This window comes from Typopeltis vanoorti, chromosome 11 (genome assembly GCF_054136105.1).
Source record: "Typopeltis vanoorti isolate ZY-2024b chromosome 11, IOZ_Tvanoo_1.0, whole genome shotgun sequence".
NCBI classification, from domain to species: Eukaryota; Metazoa; Arthropoda; class Arachnida; order Uropygi; family Thelyphonidae; genus Typopeltis; species Typopeltis vanoorti.
The window spans coordinates 12,017,294-12,045,105 of record NC_143559.1 but is presented as its reverse complement, the minus strand read 5'-3'; the positions used below and the strand labels follow the sequence as shown (position 1 = coordinate 12,045,105).

Below are 27,812 nucleotides of genomic sequence, written 5' to 3'. Positions count from 1 at the left end.
CACAATCATGTGAATGCTAATCACTTAGTCATATGTAAATGTTTGAGAAACATCCAACCGTGGGAAAATGATACCTTTTTGAACAATACCGCAACTCATATATTACACGATGTGATTAATACAAACTGACTAATACCAGAAATAAATGAGATTAACAGAAAGGCAAGCACTCAGAGTGCTTGCCTTTCTGTAATCAGAGAAGCTCTAGAAGAGCAGAAAAAACATGGGGAATTATACTTTATGAACATCATCTAATACAAGATGTGATTAGTTGTATACAAAATGAGTAACTATAGTTCCAAAAACTAAGACCGGAAATGAATGAGTCATCTTCAAGAAAACAAACAGAACCTAACGGTTGGGAATCTTAATGATTTGTCAACTATATTTTCTGGTTATTTACAGAAATATCTTTCAACTCCTATATTTTGTGTGTTTTTGTGCTGTGAATAGATGTTAGCCCCAGTCACCTATAATGAAAAAGTCAACTGCATTTTCAGACTTGTGTTTGTTTACTGTGCTGTGAATATATGTTAAAAATCAACAATTTGGAATATTCAGAAAACCTAGATAGTACCAAGATGTTCCTGTTCTGGAAAGAAATGTAAGTTAATTTTTTTTTAACTTAAACATAACAATTGATAATTGTAATTTCAATAATAACTGGTCGTATGTTTTGGTAAGCATAATTCTAATACTGAATAGTTTTTTTTCATAAGAATAATCATAGGGTGCATATTAGAGTATCAATATGGATACTTTAGTGACTTTTCATGTCTAATGTGTCTGTGTTTGAGGGACACCAGCATATAATTAAATTATTCAGAAAACCCTCGCTGCCGCCATCACGACTCTACTCTAAGAATTTCCACCCTTTAACAGGAAAGAAATACACCAAAATGTATTGGAAAATTAGTACAGTCATCTATCGACAACCAAAGACAAAACATGACGAGAATGACGGATGTGTGTCACCCTGGGAAAATTCCAAGATATCTTATCTCAAGAACATCGCCCACAATTCCATAGGGAAACCAAAACACCATCTGATATCACAGAGCGACATATGTTCCACAGAAATTTCCAAACACATAACGTCACGATTCTTTTTTCTAAATATATATATACCCACAATACCATATGCGAACCCAACACACCACGTGATATCCCTGACAGAAGGCGGGCCCCAGCGAAATTCCAAATATTCCAAAATTTATATTATCACTATCCAGTACCCATAATGCCATATGCAAACCATTTACTTATCTACAGCTCATAACAATACACATCCAAGTCATGATTCCTTATCTTATCTTGATCTTGATCTGGTCAGAAGTGTCCCATCAATTACGACACGATTCCTTATCCACTGATATATCTCCCTTTTCCATTCAAAACAACGTCACTTATTTACAACTAACAAATTATGTCACTTATTGACAACAAGAAATGATGTCACTTATCTACATCTGAAAACAACACACAACCACGTCACGATTCCTTATGTTATCTTGATCTGGTCAGAAGTGTCCCACCAATCACGACACGAATCCTTATCTCTACCATCACCCATAATTTCATACGCAAACCAAAACACAAGAACTGAAGCCATCGACACATATGCCCCCAGGGAAATTCCTAACATTCCAAACTCATGACATCACACACACAATGACGTCATCATCTCAGCAACTAATCACGTCACGATTCCTTATCTTATCTTGATCTTGATCTGGTCAGAAGTGACCAGACTACTACTTACGTAAAATATTTATGTATAATCTTGTGAGATTATGATTATGCATAATCCTGTCATCATATGAGACCTATACTTCTATACAAGAGAAATTAAAATACCTCAAGAGCCGATCATATATCTGTATACTGTAAATGGAACGAACATAACTTATGAAGTTTGAAAGAAGTGTTATCCTAAGTTGTCAGGTTAGTGGCTTCTCCGATTGTAATATTGGTAAATGACTAGGTCACTCAAATTTAGCTGTATGCAAAATTATTAGCCGATAATAATGTGAAGATATTATCACTGCAGCTAAAAAACGCAAAGAAAGCCCTAATCTAAACTGCAAGAGAACTAAAGGTGTTTGGAGGAGAATCTCCGTAGTTCGATGTGAAAACAATTAACTGGGAAATGAAAAAGTCCAGATACCTACGTTAGCAAACTACATAATCTTAGTTTCTAAGGAAGGGCAGCTATACATGATGCAAATATGAATATGTCTGCAACCAACAGTGCAGACTTAGAATGGGTAAAGTCGAAGCAACTTGTGTTTTTCTGGTGGCCTACCCCCTTCTGAAGGATGAAAATTCCGTTCCAGGAAGGAAGCCCTGCACTCCTTATGAATCTGGCTAACTCATCTTCACCTGAAAGGCACTTAAAAGATATTTTCTCATTTTAGACAGGATTCTAACCTCTTTTTAAAAAAAAAAAAAAAAAAAAAAACCGAAGGGCATTGTTGATGTCGAATGAGCTTCGGAATCAGCACAGAGAACACGGATGTGAAGAGCATTGTGCCTAGTCCGTCGAGCTCTACAAGCCCATGTTATGGACCAACGAATCAAGCTACACCCCTTTCGCAAGGGAACGGGCAATTGTATGGTGGATATCAACAGAAAGCTTTATGGCTGAGTGCATCGTTTCAATTATGAAGTGTGGTGACAAGAGTGACAAGATCTGAAACCATTTCTTCCGGTAATGACTCACAAGTAGCGTGGAGAGATAAAGAAAGAGGACGGTTGTGTTCAACACTTTTGGGTAATGCAATGCTTCCTACATTTGCAGCTTTACACAGCAGACCCATGTCTCTTCATAAATGGTACTGTAACATAGCATGCTAATACATGATCTGAGAAAATTGATGGGAAAATCTTGACTGACAGAGTTCACTCTGTCAGTCAAGATTTCCCCGTCATTGATTGGTCTAAACTACCAATACATACATACATACTACAACAACAACATACATGGAAAGTCAATGAAATATAACAAAATGCAAAATATTTTATGTATGATAGTTTTTTTCCCCATTCAAATTGCCAGAGACAGATACAAGAATTAAAAACAGAAAAGTGATGTATTAAAAAATTGGGAAGAGGAGTATATTCATCCAAGAGAAGAGACTGAATGTTCTAATTAAACTATTTTTTTAAGGAAAACTGTTTCTTGCAAAATTTTTCTTCATACAACGTATATATAAATTAATTACTATTAAACAGCAGCATGTTTTTTTTTTTTTTTTAATACCAAGGATGAGACTGCACCGAGGGTCAGGAACCTGCCAGTATTGGGCGGTTACAGTCCAGTCTGATGACGCGCTCCGCTCGCTAAATGTCGTGCAATGTACTTGGCGTAAGGAGTCACTACATTCCTACAATACCGTCGAAAAGATAACACCTGTTTTTACAGCGCGCGCGCACACACCCATCAGAACTGCTTAACAATTTACAATATAATGCTAATTTGATCGCACTGAGCACTGAAATTTCTTCAGAAAACTCAAACAGAAAAATCCTAACCTTAACTATAGTTTTATCCCAATCCTTCGCCAACTGCAAAATATGGTTGTTACTTGTCGACTATGAAAAACATGAAATTAAAATGATTTTCAACCCATTTAGCTACTAAATGGTTCAGTTTGTTTATTTATTAATTTATCAATATTCTGCACACCAAATCATGAGTTTAAAATTTTAAAGTAGCCAGTTATATTCTTCTATCACTCCTTCTTGTTGTGGTTTGCATTTATTTCAGCTTAGAGTTACTATTTAAATTCTGATATTTGTTTAAAGCACTCTAAAAATAAATAAATGTTTCTCAATGTGCAGGTCGGCTATCATTACAATAAACTCGTCCGTTGGAGGCGGAATAGCAGCTCTGATATTCAGGTAAGTAGCTGCAATTTAGAGCATTCTTGTTACCAAATCTGTGTCGTCAGTTGTAGTAAATACTGCACTATGATTACTATGAGGGACTAGGATTTTCTAGTTATATATTCGCTATTGAATGAGCCAGAATAATTGCCATGCAAGCATTGCACTTATCATCGCTCAAAGTCAGTTGACGCATTTTTTTTTTTTTTCTTAATAGTGCAGAGAGATTATACCGAAATTTCTGTATTATGTTATTTTAAACAACATACATCTACTGCTATCGACAACTGCCTGTGAATAAGTACGACGCTGACAGCCGTAAATTAAATTTAGTTTTTCATTGGAACTTGCTTAGCATGTCGCTATCTGAAGCAGAATAATAACAATTAAATTTTATCATGGTTCAGATACATTCATGCATTGTTATTTTCGATACGATGTGTTTCTCATTTTCTAGTGTATTATTACATCACAGCGTTATGTTCAAATGCACACTAATACATCTAGTAATTGTGAGACTATGATGATGATGTCATAGGGGACGGAAGTACAATTTGACTCTAAAACCAGGGAGGTACTGGTTGTCACCAGTCTTCTAGAAATAACATCAAAATAAAGTTTATAAATTACAAATTAATTCCCAGTACTGACTTTCTATAGGCATGCTTGGCAACTCGGAAATCTGCAATGTTGTACTATCTTTTGACATTTTGGAACAGAGTAAAAACCATTTTAATATAAAACTGAATACAGATCACTTTTGGGAAACTTCTGAAGAAGAAGACGAAGAAGAAAAAGATCTGATTGTAATAGAAGAGAAAATTATATCTGTCGGAGAAGAAAAAGCGAGCATTTTGCTGAATATGACCGAGGAGATCGAAGATCTTGTTATTTATCTAATATCTCCTGAGGATTACACAGACAAAGACACTGAATCATACGACGTGAATACAGATAAACAAGTTAAGATGGATGGAACAAGTGGAGCATTATGTACTAATCGTAAAAGTGATGCATCCATTTTGGGTTGTTCGTGCACACAACATGATTCTATTGAAGACAATGGTAATCGCTTAACAGAAACGGTGTTGCTGGATGTTACTCTTTCTCATTTAGGGGATGACGTAGAAAGCAATGATGTAAGCAGTATTGATATTGTTACTGAGCCTACGATCTCTTCAAAGGAGTGTAAAGAGGGTATTGATACTCCCAAGACCATCAGTGAAGGTCTGATGGAGAATGTAGGTTATGACTATAAAATTACTAACGTTGATGAAAGCTTGCAAGCAGTAAGTACAGAAACTGAAGTAAACGATGAAAATATTCATAATTCTGAGAATAAAGAAAGTTTTAGAAATCTTGAAGAGGAAATTCCCGAGATGAAGCAGTGTGCCAACTATTTTAGTGATAGAGCTACTAACAGTAGCGATACAATTTTTGGAATTCAGAATCGTGTCGGACACTTAAGTGAAATAAATAACACTCGAGCTGCTTATTACACAAGTGCCAAAGATGCAATTTTAGAACTAGAAAATCGTATTAATGAACTATCTATGACGTATCATATCTCTGAAGAAAGATTCATAAAATCTGAAAATGAGCCTCACGCGCGTAGAATACAATCAGTGCATTGTTTGCAAAATAAAACGTGGCCCGAAGTAGACCAAGTGTCTTCTACTAATTGTCTGCCATCAGACTTAGAGAAACACAGACATATTTCAGACGATATAGAACAGAAGATCAATCATTTATATAACACCAACGATGCATCTTCACAGGTATATTTCGATAATTCTAATGATACTTTAAAAACCCGAAAAGGATGTGGAATCTGCTCTTCTAATGAGGAAATGAGTATCCAGAAAAGAAACATAAATAGCTATCATGAAAGCTTAAGCTTAAAATCTTATCGCATAGAACCTAATTATGATGACAATAAATGTACAGATGTCGATTATGAAACTGGCTGGCTTCATAATTGCCTTTTAGTTCAGAAAGAGCAGCCAAATAGCATTTGCGAACCGAATTCTCCAAAGGAAGAAAATGCAGTTCAAGAAAGAGAAGAAAATTCAAATAAAAAAACTATGGGTTCTTCAGAAAAAAGCATGAATGATTCTGAAAAAGAGAATTTTGTTACTTTCAGTGGAAAAGAAGCGGAGGCAACCGTATGTTCCGAAAATCTGACGGCACTCACTGATGGAAATGAATTTGAAGAAATTAATTACAGAAGAGAATTAAATTCACAAGTTTACAGAAATCAAAACAGGTGGTTCACCGAGAAAATGTTTACTAGCATATATGACTTGGATTATTTCGAAGATGCAGAAACACTGGGTAAAATACACAGTGGGACTGAAGAGGGCCGACATGACGATATATATCGTGACAACGTTAATGAAGACGTGATCAAACAAGACCTTTTCGAAGATGAGAAAGAGAATGACTTTATTCAAACTGAAGAGATAAATTCTTATAATATTGTAGGTAACTTCCTTGAAACAGAATTAAGTGACAATATGGAAAGTAAAATCGGTGCTGAAATTCTTGATAGCGATTGTAATTCTGAGACAGAGTTGTACATCAATGAAGATATTCACAATACTGTATCTCTAAAAGAACATTTATCACTTTGCATTCTTGGAAAGGAAATCAACATTCCAAGTAGAAGTCATTTTAATGCTAAAAGCACGGCGAATAAACTCCATACAGAAACACAAGAAAATGACAGAGGTCGTTATGAAGCCGAAATCGAACATCTTCCCGAAGATAACTCTCAGCAAGTTAAAGATGATATTGTAACAGAAGATGATTTTTCAACTGTTGGAGCAGAAACAGGGATGAGTAATTGCGAAACGCATGTTCTAAAATGTTTTGTAAACGAGACGTTGACCTCTCCTAATGATGATTTCCACAATGGCGATCATAGCGTTGGAAGATTCCTTTCTGGAAGTGACATTAACAATCCGTTTCGCAATTCTGAAACTACTGATACATTAGAGGAGAATATAAGATCTGAAGGAAATCCCGATGAACTGATAGAGTATGCAGAACACAAAGATTATTCCGACCTTTTAAGAAAATTGAACTTGCACGAAACACAAGACATTCATTCGATGACGGAAGAAGATAGCCGCTTGAAATACAGAGATATTCCTGGCGATGCGATTAAACTTACTAGTTCTTCTTCTTCATTAATTTCGATCTCAAGTGACACCGAAAACGAACGCCTAACGACATCTGAGCAGAGTGGTAAGCTCAGCATAGGCAAAAAGAACCATGCAGGACTCACGAACACTTCCATAAGCAATATTTCGAAAGCTCTAGATCAACCTGGGAGTTCACGACTGAGAGACAAGATTCAAAGAATTCAAGTCCTCCCTCAAAGACGAATGGCTCGTAAATCAGACCACTCCAGTTCTAGCAGTACTGAGGACGAGATAATAATTGAATTGAATAAGGCCTCTACAGGAGAAAGGAGCAATAAAATGTCATTATTGAATCTAGTAAAGGACAATCAAGCAAATCAAGTTATCCACACAGATCAAAAACAGTCTGTTAAACCTCCTCCTAGAAGACGAAAAAACAAGATTATGGAAGACAAACCAAAGATACATATTCTTACTTCTGACTTGCCTGCTAGTGTCAGTTCCATTTCTACTGTCGGTACTGATGTGCTTAGAGCCATCCCATCTCTTTTTCAGACTAGCTCTGATAGTCCTGAAGCAACTTCTTCAGCAAATGCATCTGTTAATTCACCCAGCAAATCCAAATCCAAATCCAAAAGCAAAAAGGCAAAACTTTTGAAGATACTGAGAAATGCCCGAGATAAACTATTTGCTCTTCAAAGAATAACGATTTTTCAAGTCGTATTTTGGGCCAGAAAACGTGCTCATTCCCATGTATCAGGCTTTAAGCCTCAAACCAATGACGACTGACTTTCTTTTCACTAGTTTTATTCTATCGATATCAGTGCGTCTGTGTGTAAGGTATAAAATCAAAGGAAATAATAGAAATGTTTCTAAATGCTTAGAAATAAAGTTAATAAAATAAAAATAATAAAGTGAATTAATATTTGTTCAATTGGTTTATGAAGTAAGAGAAAGGAATCAAACACATTTTTTTTGCAAGATAATGGCTTTTGGGTTTAATGGCTCAACCACTTCCAGAACCACTATGGAAAGCCCTTTTCTCATTACGGCAAACGAGTATAATTTTTATATTTATACGACATTAGTATCAATTGTGGCAAATAAAATGCAGAAATCTCTATTAAACATTATGCAAATAAATAAACAACTCAAAGAAAGGAAATATAAAAAATGATTTTCAAAAATTAAGCATGCTTATCGCTTCTAGTCACTAAGTAGAGGAAAGTCTAAACAATTTTTTCAGTCAATTTCTTCAAAGTTCATCGATCTGAGACCCGGTAAGTACAGGGTCTACACTAAGAATTTTGCCGCCCCTTTTCCCTAAAAACAAAACTATTTTAATGAGCCATGATGTTAAGCATGGCTTCAACATGTCTGATCATAAATTCTAAATATTAGCATTAGCTAATGAAAATTCATAAGTTAATGAAAAATGATCGTAAACTATATTTTTTATAGAAAGAGAGAGACAATTAACTCTTTAATGGCAGAATTTTGTTCTGAAAATGTGCATTTGCATGGATAATTAAAATCAAGCGAAGACCAGTATACTCGTCAAACGCAGAATAAATGCAATTTTGCCGTCCCCAAAAATTTGTCACCCTGTGCAAATGCATGTGTTGCCCCGTCGGAAGAATCGGCCCTGAGCAAGTACAATGATTTCTGTTGGAAGAAACTCAGGCTTTTAATTCTGAAACACAGCAATATCTCCCGTAGAACACACAAACAAATACCTAAATGAGTTCAGAACATCTTATCCAGCATCACGGCGTTTGAAAGAATTCATTGAATCCCAAAGTGGTGAAGACCGGCGGGCAATCAACTTCTGTAGCTTATCATATTTCTATCAAATTTTGAGAATTATTATCTAATTCTGCAAATTTCATAAGCATTGTTAATCTGCATAGAATAAGTACTTATTCTATGCAGTATTAATTAAAACTGTAAATGATTTTTTAAATTATGTAATTTTATGAATGATGTAAATTTAAAAAAATATTTTTGTTCTATTAGGAATAGTTAGTTCCAGGATATATACTGTTTTTGCTTGAATTTCTTTTCTCATTTTTCAGTTACATTGCTCACCACAGAAAATTTGTAGTTATTGATCTAATTAACGGCATCCTAGCATCTCTGGTTTCTATAACAGGTAAGTGTTTTTCCCTTTCGTAAGCTTTTGGATTAAAAATACAATAATAACCCAGTTTTGATTCTTATTATGACAAAATTCATCTTGTCATATTTCAGATAAAGGCAATATCATTGACTAGAGTGAGATGAGTGGTCATTAGGCATAATTTGAAAAATTAACAGCACTTAGAGAGGGAGAATACGAAATAAATCAAATTTATTATACATTTTCCCATGGGAAAATGGATGTCAGTTCAACGTCAGTAAATGTAAAGTCATTCCCTTCAGCGTGATAAGTTATCCAATATCGTATTATATTGGTGGGTTATGCTTGAAGCTAGGGATCTTCAAGTGTTAGTTGAAGTTCAGGAGCCATGTAGAAAGGATTGCAAATACAACTCAAAATACAATTGCAATGCTGAAAAGAATGTTCACATGTAAAGATAAGGATGTCATTTTGTCTCTTTACAAGACCTTGATAAGACCTCACTTGGACCATTGTGCACAGGTCAGGTTTCCTGATTTCCATTGTCATTCTGAGACAATGGAGATAGTGCAAAGGAGAGTGTTAAAAATGATATCAGGATTGTGGAATATTGATTGAGAATATGCAGACAGATTGAGAATATGCAGACTGCAGACACTAGCAAATAGGAGAAAGAGGGGGGTGATATGATTGAGACTTAGAAACTTCTGAAAGGGTCATACAAGATTTCAGTTGATGGAATTTTTCAATTTATGGAGGATGGAGAAAAGACAAGAGGGCATCCTTGAAAGCTGAGAATGAATGCTGCTAAGAAGGGGGTGAGGGCTAGATTTTTCTCTCATAGCGTGATTGGAATGGATTGCCATTGGATGTTGTGAGTGCAAGCAGTGTGAATGAATTCAAGAATAAATAGGACAGCTGGTGCATGTAGTATGTGGCCTCCCTCGATGAGTATCTGACTCCCTCGAGGTCTCTCTTAATAATAGTAATAACAATAATAATTTTTTCATCCATATCAATGACATTGTCAAGAGTTAGAGCAAAGAGCTACAAACTCAAAAAGCCGTTATTATCAACAGTATGTGCAAACACAATATTATAATGAACGGTTTGAAGGCAGTTGGTCCAAGATTTTTTGTTCTTTTATAAGTTTGTCCAACAGAACACTCGTCCAGTCGGACATTTCATCCAATCTCAACTCGTCTGGCCGGACATTTTGTCCCTTAATTTGTCCCATCGATGTCAACTGATTATTATTGTCACCTGTGCAGTGGCGGCCGGTGAAAATTTTAAGTGGGTGTGCTGCATATAAAAAAAAAAAAAAAAAAAAAAAAAAAAAAAAAAAAAAAACATTTTTTTCCCCTAATCAGTAACGAATTTATTAATAAAAAATTTACATATTAAAAATTACTTTATTAAAAATATTTCATCCTCACCACGAACAAACACCAATAATAAAAGTTTCGTATCAATAGCAATGACAAGTGCAAAAGAATATCGGCGTTAGATCGTAGTGCATTGGTTTCGTGTAACGAATAAAAAAAAAAAAATCAAAAAATCAGCTAACGCCTTTTTATTCCGTATATGGGGAGTAGGCGAGGCCATTTAGCCCTATCTAACTTTTGGAGACTGAGTGGGCAGTTCAATCTCCACTGGTACCAATCAGAGATAGATGGCCTAAGGCTATCACTAATTAAGCGGTACTCAGTGAAGAGAGACGGCTCAAATGTGCCGCCATCTCGTGGTCCCTAACCCTAACACAATATATTTAATGTCTGAAATAATGTGGGTTCTACGGTCGATTTTCTTGAGTTTACAGGACGAAAAACCCGAGTTTCCGGGAGGAAAAACCTGCTTGCCCATGCCAGAGATCGACTAACTCGGAACCGGTCGAAAAAAGGCTTAGAAAAATTTCCTCTAGTCGCCGACTAGACTCGAAACCAAGTCTTCCTTTGTGCGGCCAAGTACCGTGGTTGGCAAACGCCACATCCACTGAACTACACGTGTAACGATAATTGAAAAATATAATTCTTTTAATATTTTCAACAGTGACACTCGTCATAATTCAGCCTTGTATCTATAATAAATAAATCAATGTTATTTTAACAAAATAAAATAAGAGTTACAAAAAAATAGTTCACCACGAACATGTGCCAATAATAAACGTTTCATCTCACAGAAATAACGAGCGCACTCATAAGATACACGACCCAAGCGGCAGTGTATCTAATGATGTAACGTGCAACAACAGCAAACGAATAGCGGCATTAGATCGCAGTGCATTTGTTTCGTGTAACGATAATTGAAAAAATATAATTATTTTCATATTTTCAACAGTGACACTCGTCATAATTCAGCCTTGTATCTATAATAAATAAATGAGCAGTTAGTTGGGAATGACGTAACATGCAATGACAAGAGCAAACGAATATCGGCGTTAGATCGCAGTGCAGTTGTTTCGTAATCTAAAGCGTTAATTGAACAATTCCAATTATTAACTATTCAATCAATGTCAAAACATAAGCTGTAACCTTTAATATGTTGTATTGCATTTATATAATGTTGTAAGCATTGTTATTATTTATAAACACAAACAAAATTTAATTTTTTCATTTTTTCTTTGGGGGTGCTGCAGTGCTTATGTACAGGCTGCCACTGCACCTGTGTCAACTGACTAAAACTTACTCCAAGTTGCTGTGTAACAGATAAAATATAAGTTGCCATGAGCAGATGAATGGCATTTAGTCGGACCTAACCTAACTCAACCCAACCCAGGTGTTTTCATGGCATTTCGTCCAATTATTTTCAAATCGAAATAGGATGGGATGAATAACCTCAAGCCGAGGTGCTTTCAGGATATTTCGTCCAATTATTTTCAAATTGAAATAGGATTGGACGAATAACCTCAAACCCAGGTGTTTTCAGGGCATTTCGTCCAATTATTTTCAATGGGACAAATAGCAGTGGATGAATAAGATTAAACGAAATGTCCTACTGGACGAAATAGGATTGGACGAATTGTCCTACTGGATGAAATAGGATTGGATGAAATGTCCTACTGGATGAGAAAAATAATACGAGATTTTGATTGGACGAAAATTATTAGACGAGCTGCAATGAAACCTAATGGACTGGCTGACTGACTGACACCACGTTAGTTAGATTACATTAAATTTACATGTAAATACACATAGCATGTCTGAAGGTGAGGAGAATGTGAAAGAGATGAATGAATTTAAGAAGTGGGATGACTTTATGTGATCTACCTTCCATGATGAGTCATATGATGCCATGAAGGTTTAGAAAATAATAATAAATTGCTTAAAATAGCTATTAGAATATACTATAGAAAAAATATAATGTACACTTCACTTCTTTTGTATCCAGTATATTACAAATTTAAACCTGAAATAGGCTATATTATCATTTATGATTTCTCTTTTGTACATGTATAACAATTACAGTGAAAAAATTATTAATCTTTTAATTATTATTAAAAAAAGAATTTATTCGTGGAATGAAATCTCGATATCCCCTACTCCTCAGATTAGGAACTGGGCAATTATTTTTTATTTATTTATTTATTTTTTTTTACAAAAATCAAGTGAGCACTTAAAGGAATATTTGAATGAGGAGAAGCATGGGAAGGAGGTAAGTCACAAGAAAATTATTTTGAGGACAGCAGCATACAACAGCAGATCAATGCTATTATCACAGAAAGTGAGAAAGCAAAACAACCTACGAAAGTTTTAGTCATACTCTTCATTTAAACTGTATGATCATCATTATGATAAGCTCAGAAATTGTCACAGAAACTGAAAACAGTTTTCTCCTCTGCTGTTTTATTTTTTGAAAATACTAATTTGAATTTGTAATAAAAACATTTTTTGTTCTGAGTTTAACATATCAAGTATTTAATCAAAACACATACAAAAATATTGTGCTGTGTTTTAAATAACTGTGAGAGTTATGTATATCAGGATACTGTTATATTATTTTTATATATGCATATAATGTATATGATCCCCTCCTCTACATTTAGGTGGATGTGCTCTTTATCATCCTTGGGAATCTCTGATTGTTGGAGCTGTAGGTTCATTACTAGCTAACATAACTATGCCCTTGCTTGATCGTTTACAAATTGATGATCCTGTTGGAGCAATTTCAGTACATGGCATTGGCTCTATCTGGGGTATGTTAGCAGTAGGACTTTTTGTTGAACAAGATTCATTAATGCAGCTGAGTCATGGACATGCAGGTCTTTTCCGTGGTGGAGGATGGCATCTTTTGGGCATACAACTGTTAACAGTTGTTACTGTAGCTGCATGGAGTATGATTACTACTTTTCTTCTGCTTTTTGTAAGTTTTCCATTATTATTATTATTATTATTATTATATCTCTATGAAAAACTAAAATAGTAAAATTCATTATGGTTAAGCTTACTTTAGCTGTCACTCTAGTTTTATCACTACTCTTTTTAAACTCATTTAATATCAATGCACATAACATCTACAGCTTTTTCTTAATATGAATTCCAACCATAAACAGTTGTAAGCCTACAGAACATTAGTCTTAGTACTATGGGTGGGATAATTGTTGTTTATTATTATTATTATGATTCAGGCCTCAATGGAGTCAAAGACTCATGGTAGGAGGTCCTTCCTGGAAAACATAGTCTATCACACCACTCCTTGAACTCATTGACTGTTCGTACTCTCACCACTCTAACAGTGAATTCCATGGTTTAAACACCCTCCATGCAAAGAAACCACTCCTTAGATAATCTGGAAATGCCGACCTTCAGATAAAACGTGGAACTTTTTAAGATATTTAAAGCCTCTAATAAGCAGAGTGGAGGTAGTGGCCTGGTTTAATTTACTATTTTCAAAAAAAAAAAAAAAATCCTATAATTAATATGTGCCTCTATTACATTTTATTCTATTCATCCACCTATTTCCTCGATTTATTAACACCTTCTTATACTATAACTAGGAGATGAACACATTGGACAAGGGAGATGCATATACAGAGTGTACTTAGATTTTGCAAAAGGTTCTGACAGATTTCCAAACAACAAGTTGGTAACTAAATTGGAAAGGATAGGATTGGATACTAGATTAATCAGTTAGATAGGTAGCAGCAAGTTATGTATGGTAAGTGCTATATCCTCTAAGAGGAAATTCACTAGTGTGTCCCACAGGAATCTGTTTTGGGATCATCGTTGTTATTGTTTAACTTAATGATATTGGCACAGGTTTAAGAAGTGAAGATGTGAAGCTCATTGCAGATGATACTAAATTGGGGAGAATGATAGATGAGTAATCAGGCAATGATGTTGTGATCTTACAAAAGGACTTGAATAGATTGTATATGGGTGGGCAAGCAAGTGGACATTCATTTCTATGCTGCAAAATATAAGGTTCTTAGATTTTGAAGGCAACGATAGGATGCAAAGTATATACGCTTAATGCAAGTTGAGGAGACAAGAGATTTCGGAGTGGTGATGGACAAGAACCTCAAGTTTAGTGGTCACACTGCAGAAGTTGTGAAGTCATTACATCAGATTATGGCAATGACACAGAGGATCTTAGTGATCTGAAATAAAGAAGTTATGGTTCCATTGGTGTGCTGAAGGCTCAAAGCTGTATAAATGAGAGGAGACCTCCACATAGCCTTTAAAGGAATAGAGAGAACTGACCAGGGCTTCTGACTTAATGTCCAATCCTTACCTTCTCATGGTGCAGCCTGTTATCTACCTGGATACTGAATGAATGAGGATGGGCTGGCAATTTAGGATTTAGTCAACCAAATTGTATTCTGATTAGCTTAAACTACAATGTAAAATGATGACAACATGATTTCATGCTGGGAGGGATGTCATCCGGTTAAACAAAGCCCTAATTGTTTTTGTCAGGGAACCAAGGCAAACAGCGAAAAATCAGTTACTAAAACAAATCCTGAAATATATTCCAACTCAACATCACCAGAGTTCAAGATCAGTACTATAGTTCGCCCACAGTTTGTAGGTCCCTGCTTCGCGTCTTTCCAAGAATAGTCGATTCATGCTGAAGGGGAGAAAGAAATGAAGGATGTCCGAATTGGTCGCCAACACGCGAAATCACGTGCTTTATAGGTAAAATTTTCCAACTGTTATACAAGCAACATAGTTAACTACAATAATCATAAAAGAGAAGTTAATTTTCTGACCGGTAATAATAAACAACTCATCCCACAATACGGACTGATTACCCTATTATCGGAATGGATTCTCCTTTTTCTGGGATGCGCAGAACTGTCGAAGGATCTCTAATCAGTGGGCGAACTATATCAACATATGAAGCCTGAATGGCAAAGAAATGGAGCTGGCTGAGGAATTGAATAAATACCTAATTGACATACTTGGGGTGACTGAAACAAAACAAAAAGGAAAAAACTTGGTGAGATCTTTAAGCGACAAATATAAAATGTTATATTCAGGCAGTAACAATCAGGGAAAAGAAGGAATAGCTATAGTATTCAACACTAAATATGTGGCTAATCTTGAATGGTAGACAATATCAAACAGAGTGAATGTGGACAAACATCAGAATGTGGAACTGGACAATGAGACTTATTTCTGCCTATGGTCCCACAGGTAGAAGTGGAGGAATTTTTTGAGGTTTTAGAGAAAGCAGCTGACACGATGAAAAAGGAAAAGTTGGTCCTTGTTGGGATCTAAATAGCAGAGTAGGAAATGATTGTCAGACAAACAAAAATATTTTGAGAAAATTTGGAGAAAAGAGCAAACTTAATAATAATGGCAAATACCTGTTGGATTTCTGCTCAGGACATGGACTGGTTATTACACACAATGTTCCAACATAAAAATGTACACAAATTCCCATGGAGAGAAGATGAAGTCTCATTGACTATGTTATTGTTGATAGCAATGTTTTCTCACTGGTGCAGGATACTAGAGTATACAGGTGATATGAAATTGGAAGTGATCACCATTTAGTCTTGAGTAGGATAAAACTGAATTTCATATTGAAAAGAAAAACATGTAAGAAAGTTTTAAAGTGAATAAAAATCCAGCACTCTCAGATGTGAACTGCAGACTAAAATACACAAACATTATTCCAGAAAGAATGAGAGTTTGAGAACAAGAACCAAACCGTGGAGATTCAGTCAGAAGCCCTGAGAAAACAGTGATTGATTTAGCTAGAGAGGCAAGTGGTGAGGTTGTCTGCAAGGATAGAAAAATCAGAACTCCATGGTGGACACGAGAAGTTAAAGAGGTAGTGAAGGAAAAGAAGAAACCATATCAAAGGTTCCTGGCAAATAAGTCAGCTTGTGCTCTTAAAGAACACAGAGTCAGATGTAAGAAAGCTAAACACTGTGTAAAACTAGCCAAACAAAAGTCATGGGAAGACTTTGGTAAGTACAACATAGAAAATAAATATCAAGAAGGGAGCAAGATATTCTGGAGGCTGTTGAAAAAGTCAGAAATGGCGGAAAGAGTGCAGTAAACGGAATTAAAGATGATAAAGGTGACATGAAAAATGGAGAAGAAGATATCCTTGATGTACTGAGTAATTACTTTGAAAAATTGCTAAATGAAACAATCAGTGATAGCACTGTGTTAAAAACACTCAACAAGCATGCAATGAGGAATACATGTCCACTTGAAGCAGAATAAGCCATCAAAAGCCTGAAATATGGAAAGGCAGTTGGAGTAAATGATATTCGACAAGAAATGCTTAAGTATGGAGGTATAAAAGTCTTACAGTGGCTGCAGTACAGAGTTCAGAATGCCAGGACAGAGGGATGAATTCCAAATGATTGGAGTAGGGCTCTCATAGTACCCATATTTAAAAGAGAAATAAAACTGAATGTGAGAATTATAGAGGTATTTCCCTATTGTGTGTTCCCTGTGTTCTCTGCCAGCTGTAGGAAAGACCCAGATGAAGACCAAGATGTGGGTGGATCGATACAGTAAAAAGTGCCTTAGAAGACAAAAATATAAGATCTGATAATGTTGGAGTCTTGACAGGTAACAGATTGATTTGGAGGAAAACTGTGGATAGAAAGTTAGTAATGATATGTAGTACTATCATATCCTGTACACCCTTTGAGGGTACATATCAGGAATTTGATGATGATGGTTCCATTGTATAAGGCCTTAATTAGGCCTCATATAAATTATTTTCCATAATTAATTTAGTTTAATCCTTTATCCAAGTGTGAGAAAACAAAGTTTGCACCTGAAAGTATCTTCAGGACTGGGGTAAGGTGGTACAACACCAGACAACTCGTTGCAAAGGTGGAGCAAGCTAACATCACTCCTATCTCAGTATCTCCCGTAATGCAAAGCACATCTCCTTGCGGATATGTATAATGTTATGCATTAAGGGAAGGGCCACTACCCAGACTAGTTTCGACCTTTATTGAGGTCTCTTCAGTGGGAGCCAGACCCAAGTGGAGATACCAGGCAGAAGCATTAGCAAGGTCATCTCTACCTATGAAGAGACCACTGAAGGCTCCCACTGAAGAGACCTCAATAAAGGTCAAAACTAGTCTGGGTAGTGGCCCTTCCCTTAATGCATAACATTATACATATCCGCAAGGAGATGTGCTTTGCATTACGGGAGATACTGAGATAGGAGTGATGTTAGCTTGCTCCACCTTTGCAACGAGTTTCCTGGTGTTGTACCACCTTACCCCAGTCTTGAAGATACTTTCAGGCACAAACTTTGTTTGCTCACACTTGGATAAAGGATTAAACTAAATTTATTATTATAGTCTAACCAAGTGAAAAATAAACTTTCAACATCTTTCTCTAAATCCAGAGTAATTTAATAAAAAGGTGGCACACCGTTTGGCAACTCCTATAGGTAGAGATGACTTTGCTAATGCATCTGCCTGGTATCTTCACTTGGGCCTGGTTCCCACAGAAGAGACCTCAATAAAGGTTGAAACTAGTCTGGGTAGTGGTCCTTGCCTTAATGCATAACATTATACATATCCGCAAGGAGATGTGCTTTGCATTACGGGAGATACTGAGATAGGAGTGATGTTAGCTTGCTCCACCTTTGCAACGAGTTGCCTGGTGTTGTACTACCTTACCCCAGTCCTGAAGATACTTTCAGGAGCAAACTTTGTTTGCTCACACTTGGATAAAGGATTAAATTAAATTTATTATAGTCTAACCAAGTGAAACTTTCAAGATTATTTTCCACAGATCTGATCACCTGGTTTTTATGGTGATGAGTATGTATATATTAAAAAGGATCCAAATAAGTTTGAATAAGGTGGTAACTGGTCTTTGGAATGTGAGATATTTTGCAAAGCCTTGTGAAGAGGAAGAGGAGAGGGGATATGCTTGAGAGATATAAGTTGAATGGTTACTAGATTTATGTGGAAGAAATTTTTTGAATGGGAGAAAGGAACAGAACAAGAGGCCATTCCTGGAAAATGTATAAGGAGGGTGTGAGCAATGGAGTAAGGAGAAAACTCTTTCATGGAGAGTCGTTGATGAGTGGAATGCATTACCTGATAGTGTAGTGAATGCAGATGCATTTAATGACTTTAAAGCAGAGTTTGATGAGCTCTGTTTGTGACAGTGTTTATCTCTCACATTGAGCCTTTTGACTCCATGAAGATCTAGAAGATCTTCATGCAAATGTAGATTATTATTATTATTATTGACTGGCATCAATAATATCTAAATATAATAATCTACATTCACTTAATCCCAATTGATATTCCGTAATATGATATTATGTCAGTAATCATAATATCTGAAACCTTGTCTCTAATGTGACAAATTTGCAACGTAAAGCAGCTGTGCTCTAAATTGTGTCTTTTTCATGGACCAATCAGTCACTTTCCTCTTGAGACACAGTTCCTCCATACACAGTTGTCATAGAAAGCCACTTTGCTGATTATGCAAAGTTGGTATGAACAATGAGAAGTGGAGCAAATGTGGAGCAAAAAGTGGAGCAAGTAGAGCCATACAGGAAGATAAAAAAATATCCAAGAAAGAATATTTTATATAGGAAAACTACTAACATTACTAAAGAGGATCCAAGAAATCTGGAAGTAATAGCGGATGGTGATTTAAAGTTTGGGTACACATTGCAAAAGTTATTCAGGAAATTTCTGTCATGATGTGAAGAGAGATGAGTTTAAAGTGCACAAAGGTACTGATCAGGTCACATTTGGATTTCTGTGCACATCCGTTCACCTCAATATCAAAGTGATAAGAAAACATTATAATAATAAGAAACATATGGCTAAAATTGTCTCAAGACTGTGGAATGTTGATTATGAGGGAGGGATTGAGGATTATGTTTTGCAAAGATTGAGATAAGAGGAAAGGGGGTGATGTGATCGAGATGTGGAAGATTGTAAGAGAAGCCAGTTAAAGAGATAGAGAGGCATAGGTAATGGACAGTGGGAGAACAAGAAGTCATCCCTAGAAGTTGTATGAGGATCATGTGAGTAAAGAACTGAAAAGTAGATCCTCTATCAGAGAGGGATGAATGCACTTATAAGTGCACTAATGCATGCAGAAATTATTCATTAAGTCATGTAACTCCATGAATTAGTTACTTCACTTAATTAAAAAGATTTATGTTACAGTATTGCCAGTCACTTTCCTCTTGAGACACAGTTCCCCCATACACAGTTGTCATAGACAGCCACTTTGCTGATCATGCAAAGTTGGTATGTGAACAATGAGAAGTGGAGCAAATGTTGTGGCCTTACATCTGAATAGAATGTGTGAGTAGGCAAGTGAGAGTTGGCTATTAGTTTGATGTTGCAAAGTGTAAGGTCTTGAAGTTTAGGCAAGGATGAAATATAGAGTACACAATTCATTGAAAAATTTTGATGGAGGCAGAAAAGGTGAAAAATCCAGTGGTGGACAAAAACTTGAGTTTTAGAGTCACAATGCTAAAATTGTGAGAACATCATAAAGGGTTATGATAATAATGAAGAGATGGGGGTATGGAACAGTCATATTATTATTATTATTATTATTATTATTATTATTATTGACATCTCCAGGGAGTCCAAAGGCTCATCAAGAGAGGGCACTTACTCTAGAACTCTCCGTCTCCACCACTCAATCCACCAACTATAACTGCAATTACACCAATGCCATCTACCACCTGCCACCACTAGTGTTTCCACAGATGATCACAACCATCCATGCTCACGGTGGGATTTGAACCCACAGACTTTTGGCTGAAGAGCAGATACGCTAACTGCTTTGCCAACCAGGCCGGCTAAATATTTGAGAAGTGGGAGTCAGTGGGACTTGTTATAGAAATAGAAATGAGCTGGTGTGTATGATTAAAGAAGTATTTGAAAGTGGGATCAGTGAGATTTGTTACAAAAACAGAAATGAGCTGGTGTGTCTGTTTAAAGAAGTATTTGAAACAAGGGTAATGAATAATGAAATACTGTGAGTTGGCATATTTATAATTCTTTTCAAGGGGAATGAAACTGTAGTGTTGATAGAGTTCATTAGCCCAAAAATTGTTGGAATGAGTAAGACATGGTTGAATGAAGTAGAGGTGGACAGGATGAAATGTTTAGTAGGGTGCTGCTATAGACCTGATAATGTGGAAGGTAGTGAGAAGGAAATGCTTAGGCAAATTGGTCTGGCCAATAAGAAAATGGTGATCATTATGGGTGATTTCAATTATGATAATATAGACTGGAATGAAGAGACTGTCTGGAATCAAAGAGAATGAATTTGAGTTTTTGAGGGACAACTATTTTAGGCTGTATATCATCATCATCATCATCAACAACCATGGGTCCAATGTCCGTAGGTGTCTGCTGCCATTTTGATATGATTCTTCCATTGCATTCTATTTTGTGTAAGATGACTCAGTTTGTGAAATTGTGCGAGTATAGAGTTTCTGCACTATTTGACGATGTCATCGCCCCATTCTCTGTTTGGTCTTCCTCTTTTGTTCTTTCCTTAAATTATTCCAGACAGCAACATTTTTAGTTTTCTCTCATCATTCATTCTACATATATGGCCAAATAGATGTAGTTTCCTTTTGATTAATGGCTGGATCAGGTTTTCTTTTTGGTTGTATTCGTCTGTAGATTTCCTCATTGTTTGCTTTCTGTATCCAGCTTATTCTCAAGATCTTTCTATAGCACTTCCTCTCAAATGCCAATATCCTCCTTTCAGATTCTCTCAGGAGTACCCAGGCCTTGCATCCATAGAGCATGCTGCTGAAGATACAGGTTTCTACAATGTGCAGTTTAGTTTGCATCTTTATAGCTCGGCTCTTCCATATTTTGTCCATAGCTTTTAAAAGAGTTGTTGCTCTGGCTATTCTAATTTTTATCTCTTTTTTTGGGATCCAAGTCATGCATCATGTGGCATCAAAGATATGTGAAGTGTTCCACATTTTCCAGTTGAAATCTATCTATTGTAACTCTGTTCAGTAACTCCTGTTGTCCGAATATCATTGTTTTAGTTTTTTCAAAGTTGACATTTAGTCCATATCTTTTTCCTTCTGTGTATAGTGTTTGCAATGTCTGTTCCAGTCTTACTGCGTCTTTTTCAATTAGGACGATGTCATCTGCAAAGCAGAGGTAGTTTATTCTCATGCCATTTATTGAAATGCCTCCACCTTCTTCTTTAATCTCATCTAGTCTTCTTTCCAGATGTATGATGAAGATGATTGGTGATATTGGGTCCCCTTGTCTTGTGTGCCTTGACTAATGGCAAACCAATCTCCAGTCTCACCTGCTATCCTGATTTTTGCTTGTGCTTGGCTGTTTATATCTTTCAGCAGGCGGATCAATTTATTGTCCACACCATAGGATTCCAAGACAGTCCATGTGATATTTTGGTCAATATTATCAAATGCTTTTTGGAAGTCCATGAAACAGCAATATATCATTTTGTTTTTTCTTCGAGCTTTCTCTGCTATTAGTCTTAGTGCGAGTATTTGTTGCACTGTACTTCAATCTTGCCGAAATCCGGCTTGCTCATCCGGAAGATGTGCCTCCATATGCCCCTTCAGGTGTTCTGTTAGTATTTTTATCAGCGCTTTGCCAAGATGACTCATTAATGCAATAGTTCTGTAATTGGTGCATCCTAAAGCACTGCCTTTCTTATGAAGAACAACCAAGACCGATTTTTTCTGCTCTTCGGGGGCATATCCTGATCTCCATATTTCATTACATAGCTGATGTATTTCTTTTACAACTGATTCTCCCCCATATTTTAGCATCTTGCCTATTATGTCATTTCCAGGACTCTTGTTGTTCTTGAGATGTTTTATAGCCTTATTCACCTCCTCTTCCAAGATGTCATTTTCAAAGATCTCTGCTGGTGGAGAGATTGCTTTTAGTTCTTTGATTACTTCTGTTGCAGTATCATTTAGTTGATTTTTATATAGTTCGCTGCAATATCTTGTCCATCTATGTATGATTTCTGTCTTTTCCATTAATACTTTACCATTTTCATCTTTTACTGCTACTGATCTTGTTTGCCACTTCCTATTGACATTTCATATAAGTTTGTAGACCTCTCTAGTTTTGTGTTATCCATAGGACTGTTCAATGTCTTTGCACTGGTCCTCCAACCATTTAGCTTTATCAGATCTTGCTGCTTTCCATACTTCATTGTATTTTTGATGGTATAACTCATCTGCTGCCTCTGAATTATCTCTTTTTATCTGTATTTTATCTGAATTATCTGTAGTTGTATTTATATTTTGTGTTTCACTTGCGGTCTTAAGCTTAGTTTCCAATATGTTCTGATATGTTGTTCTTAGCCTGTCTTCATTTAGTTTTGAGATGTCTCTAGCTTTTTGTAACTTTCCTTTGTACTTCTGTTTCAGTTTTAGTCTTATATTCACAATCACTAAACTGTGGTCTGAATCAATATCAGCTCCTTAGAATGATCTGTACTGTTGAACTGAGGTTCTCCATTTCTGGTCTATTAATATCAGGTCGATCATATTCCTGTGTTTGCCATCGAAGGAGCGCCACGTCCATTTACAACAATCTTTTTGTTGGAATTTGGTATTGCAAATCGTCAGGTTGTTATCCGTGACAAATTCCAGCATCTCTCCACGTTCATTTCTTTCTCTATATCCAAATTTTCCCATACCATTTTCCCATCCTGTGTTATTTTTGCCAATCTTTGCATTCCAGTCTCCTCCAATGATGAGTATATCCTGCTTCGGCACTTCATCAGTTACTAGTTCTAGATCCCTGTAAAATTTCTCAATGTTTTCATCTACACTCTCTGCAGTGGGTGCATATATTTGAATGGTTGTGATATTAAATGGTTGGCCACTGAATCTTGCAACCATTATTCTTTCACTAACTGGTTTGTATCCTATCATTGCCTGACATGCCTTGTTACTTAGCAGGAAACCTATGCCTGCTTCATGCTTACTTTCATTTCCTGACCAGAGAACTCTTCCACTATTTGATTCCCCTGACAATATCCATCTCATTTCTGAAATACCCAATATGTCACATCTGTATTTCTTCATTTTTTCTTGAAGCAACTGCAATTTTCCAGTTGCCCAGAGTGTACGGACATTCCATGTGCCAATTGATATTCCATCCTTTACAGGCCTGAGGTTGATTTTTTTTTCTTTGTTTTCAGTAACTGATCTTTCTATCCAACCCTGATTACTTGATTGGGGATGCAGACCTTGTTTGACCGAGCGATGTCCAAGCTGGCATGAGTCTTTTTTCTTGTACTATATAACAAGAAACTTGTACTATATACTGTATAACAGGCTGTATATAACAGAGGCTATACGAGGTTCAAGAGTCTTGGATGTGATTATTTCATCAAAAGGTGTTATTGTAAATGAAGCAAATCTTCCTCCAGTTGGTGAGAGTGACCATGAAGTGATCACTTGGGTGGTTGCAAAGTCATATCAGGACTTTTGTGAAAAAGGGTTATATGTGAAACTATAAAGTGGGTGACTATGACAAACTCAGGAGGTGACTTGCAGTGATATCATGGAATGAGGAATTGGATGGGAAGGAAATCAATGCTGCTTGGTCCTTACTCAGAAACTACCTTTGTTATCCGCCTTTGTACCCTTTCCACAGATAATTTATCCCCTTCAAATCCTGGGGACCAAATCCAAGAACAATAGTCCAAGTGTGGTCTGATCAGGGTCTCATACAATAAGGCAGGTGTAAAATGGAAAACAAACTGAAGAGGTGAAGCATGCAATCTGGAAGAAAACAGCATTGTGGAGACTGCACAAGATTAATGGTAATAATCAGTTACGTGAGGAGTATAAAAATTGTAAGCAAGGAAGTCATTTGATAAAGGTAGCAAAAGTGCAATATGAGCAGCAGTTAGCAAATGAGACAAAAGGAAATCCTAGGGAGTTTTTTCAATATGTGGCCAGTCAAAGGAAGAATGATAAACACTAAGAAGGATATAATAGAGGTGTTAAATGAGTAGCTCACTAAAGTATTCCACCCTTGTGAATGTAACATAATGAAGGGCTTCGATAGATTGCCACATGACAATCTGGCAATTAAATTGGAATACATGGGATTGGATGGTAGATTAGTTCGTTTTATTGGAGATTGACTGTGGGTAGTGGGAAAGGGGGAAGAACCACTGATGGTGAGTTAGGAATTGAGTAAACTTGATGTCAGTTTGGCCATAGGACTTGATGGTATATCACTGCATGTTTTGAGTTGTTTCAGGAAAGCAACAGACTTACTTTTTTACACAAGTACTTAGATTAGTACAAGTTCCAAAGGAGTGGAAAAGTGAAAAGAGGGCAAAATTGTTCCACTTCATAAAGGAAGCAATCCGCTTCCTTTTTAGCATATTTTAGCAATCCGCTTCCTTTTTATAACAAGGTGATGAATACATTGGACAAGGGGGATGCTTATACAAGTAGTACATTAATATGTGATAAAGGACTTCGATAGATTGCCACATGACAATCTGATAATTAAGTTGGGATAGATGGAGTTGGATGATAGATTAGTGCATTTTATTGGAGATTGACTGTCTGATAAGTATCTGCAGGTTGTGTATGGGAGAGTGATATCCCAGAAGAGTAAAATCAACAGTGGTATGCCTTACTGGTCTGTTTTGCTGCTATTGTTTGATATGCTTAATTTATAGGTAAGTGACATTGGAAAGGCCTTAAATGATGATATGCAATTATTTACAGATGATGCAAAGTTGAGCAGATTGTAGCCTTTGAAAGAGGACTTAAACAGACTTTCTGAATGGGTGCGTGTGTGGGGATGTCAGTCAATGTAGCAAAGTGTGAGGTTTTAAAATTCCACCACACTCTCCCCTGTTGCTTTGTTACCATAAATCATTCTTACCATTAATATGTGCATGTTTTACCATACACACACTTCATCATACGATGTTGTGTGTGTGTGTGTGTGTACACGGTACACACACTACCTCGTATGAAATCCCTCATGCTAAACTCAGTGAACAAGCAATGGGTTCTTGAAAAATACTTTCTGAAAGAACAAAAAAAAAAAAAAAAAAAAATTAAAATTACTAATAATAACTAAAATAACAGACTTATCTGTAAGCTATGTGTAGCACCACTCCTATTATGTGCTACACCAGCACCACTTCCACCAGATATAATATAAAATGTTATGTGCAGTACTTGTTGGATATACATGATGAGGCAGAAAGAATTGGGTGAAAGATAGGGTACACAAGGTCTGATTTCTATCAGAGAGAAGAATCAGGTTGAATGAAGTGGGAGACATTTTAGTCAGTTGAGAGTAGTAGTAGTGCTGATTTTAGGAACAAATAATTTGGTTTTATAAAAGAAGAGGGTAAGGATGGATCTCAGAAGATTATCGAGAAGAGAGAAATATAATATTGTGGTAGGAAAGGAAGTCAGTAGGTTTCCCAACTGTAACTGTGATGAATTATGACTGCAAGCAGAGATGTTGATTAATAGTATGGAAGACAGCAAGGAAAAATTATGATTAATGCTATGTTGGCAGAGCTATGTGAGGAGAGGGAAGCTCTATTTGTGCATTATGACCTAATGATTTCCAATTGTTGGATCAACATCACTGCTATAATGTCACATGAATCATATTGTGTACTTTGTTGTTAAACAACTTTTGACATTCTATTCAACTCCGTTTATTCTGACTTATGGTAACCTGACATTGCACTGATGATATTAGGCAGAAAAATTCTGCTACTAATAAAAATCACCTTTTATTTTTTATTTTTCAATTATTTTTTGTCTTCACCTCATGCTTCACTAAATTTTCTCACACTTGACATATTTTGTTTTAGACCTAACACAAGGTAATTTTTTCTTATTCTATGTATTAATCTATGAACAGTACAACTTACTGAAGTTTATTAAAGGATATTCAGCAGTAATTAAATGTAACTATTCTTTGTTTCCATATTCCATAGGCTATCAACAAAATAATCCCTATTCGAATGTCAGAAGAGGAAGAAAAGGCAGGAGCTGATCTTATAGAACACAATATTAAATATCAAGTAGAGCCTTCAACTCCATACATACCTACTAAATTTGACATTGCAACTATCAGTAATATTAAAGCAGCTATAGAGTCTTCACGAGTAGCACCAGTACAAAATAATGGGCATCTTATAGCTAAACTAAACTCAGCTACTCAAACAGATTATCAGCAAAAGGAAAGACAGTCAGCTACAAAAAAGACAAACATTTCATTTAAAGACCAGAAACAAGCTTCACCTAAAAACGCCTGGGATAACACAAAGAAGGATAACTTCAATCCCCAGGCAAATCAATAAGAGAAAATTTTAATTTCTCTTCATATGAGTATTCGTCTATTAAAGATGTTTTATAGAAGAAAATGAAACACAAAAACTTTCAGACCTTTCACATACTTTGAACTACTCTGCCTAAAATGGTTGCTGTGTACTATATTTCAGTGAATGCTAGATAAAAGAAACTGCACATTTTCAGAAGATTAATGTGGACATAACTGATGACAATCCATTGAAAGTAATCAACAAAACAAAAATTATTTCCATTAATTATTTTTAAAACAATGTTTTTATGAAAAAAATATTAAAAATTTAAAGCTTTCTAAGAAAAATAAAAAACTGATTTTTTTTTTGTAAACATGCAGATAATGGTTAATTATGTTAATCAACTAATGGCAATTCAGAAAAATGTTTCAATAATAACATCAAACTTGCAATCAGTACCAGCTAGACACCGATTTCAACTATTGATAAATCAGAGATAAACTATGTTATTTGACATAGCTTGAAGCCCTCCCTGATGTTCAAGGCATGGTTTTGAAATAACTGCTACATACAGAAGATACCATTATTCCTTGTCTTCTCATTTCAACAGGTATTTGGCTCTACCTAGTGCTTGAAATGCTTGTAGATGGTGATAGTGGTCTATGGTGTTGATATTTTATAATTCTTTACTTTTTTATTTATATTGCTTAGATAATTATGCAAACATGTTTTGGAGTGCACCTTATCAATAGATGACATGACTACTCAACAAGAGGTAAATATTTTTAGTGTTAGTTTTGAGAATAATGATACTCTGTTATATGCAAAGACATTTTTTTTAAAGTAGCATTTAATTTTCATATTATTATGTACCTTATTATTCTTCAGGCCTCCATGGAG

General features: G+C 35.8%; 1 protein-coding gene across 1 annotated transcript in view; it reads left to right on the top strand.

Annotated features, from left to right (window-relative positions):
- Positions 1–26,951, top strand: part of LOC150101303 (putative ammonium transporter 3) — a 61,501-nt gene extending 34,550 nt beyond the window's left edge. Inside the window, exons 4-7 of the mRNA XM_090400757.1 lie at positions 3,844–3,903; positions 9,110–9,186; positions 13,196–13,512; positions 26,586–26,951. Coding sequence (XP_090256883.1) covers positions 3,844–3,903; positions 9,110–9,186; positions 13,196–13,512; positions 26,586–26,951 — 820 coding nt within the window. The remainder of the gene's footprint in view (positions 1–3,843; positions 3,904–9,109; positions 9,187–13,195; positions 13,513–26,585) is intronic.
- The last annotated feature ends 861 nt before the right edge of the window (positions 26,952–27,812 follow it).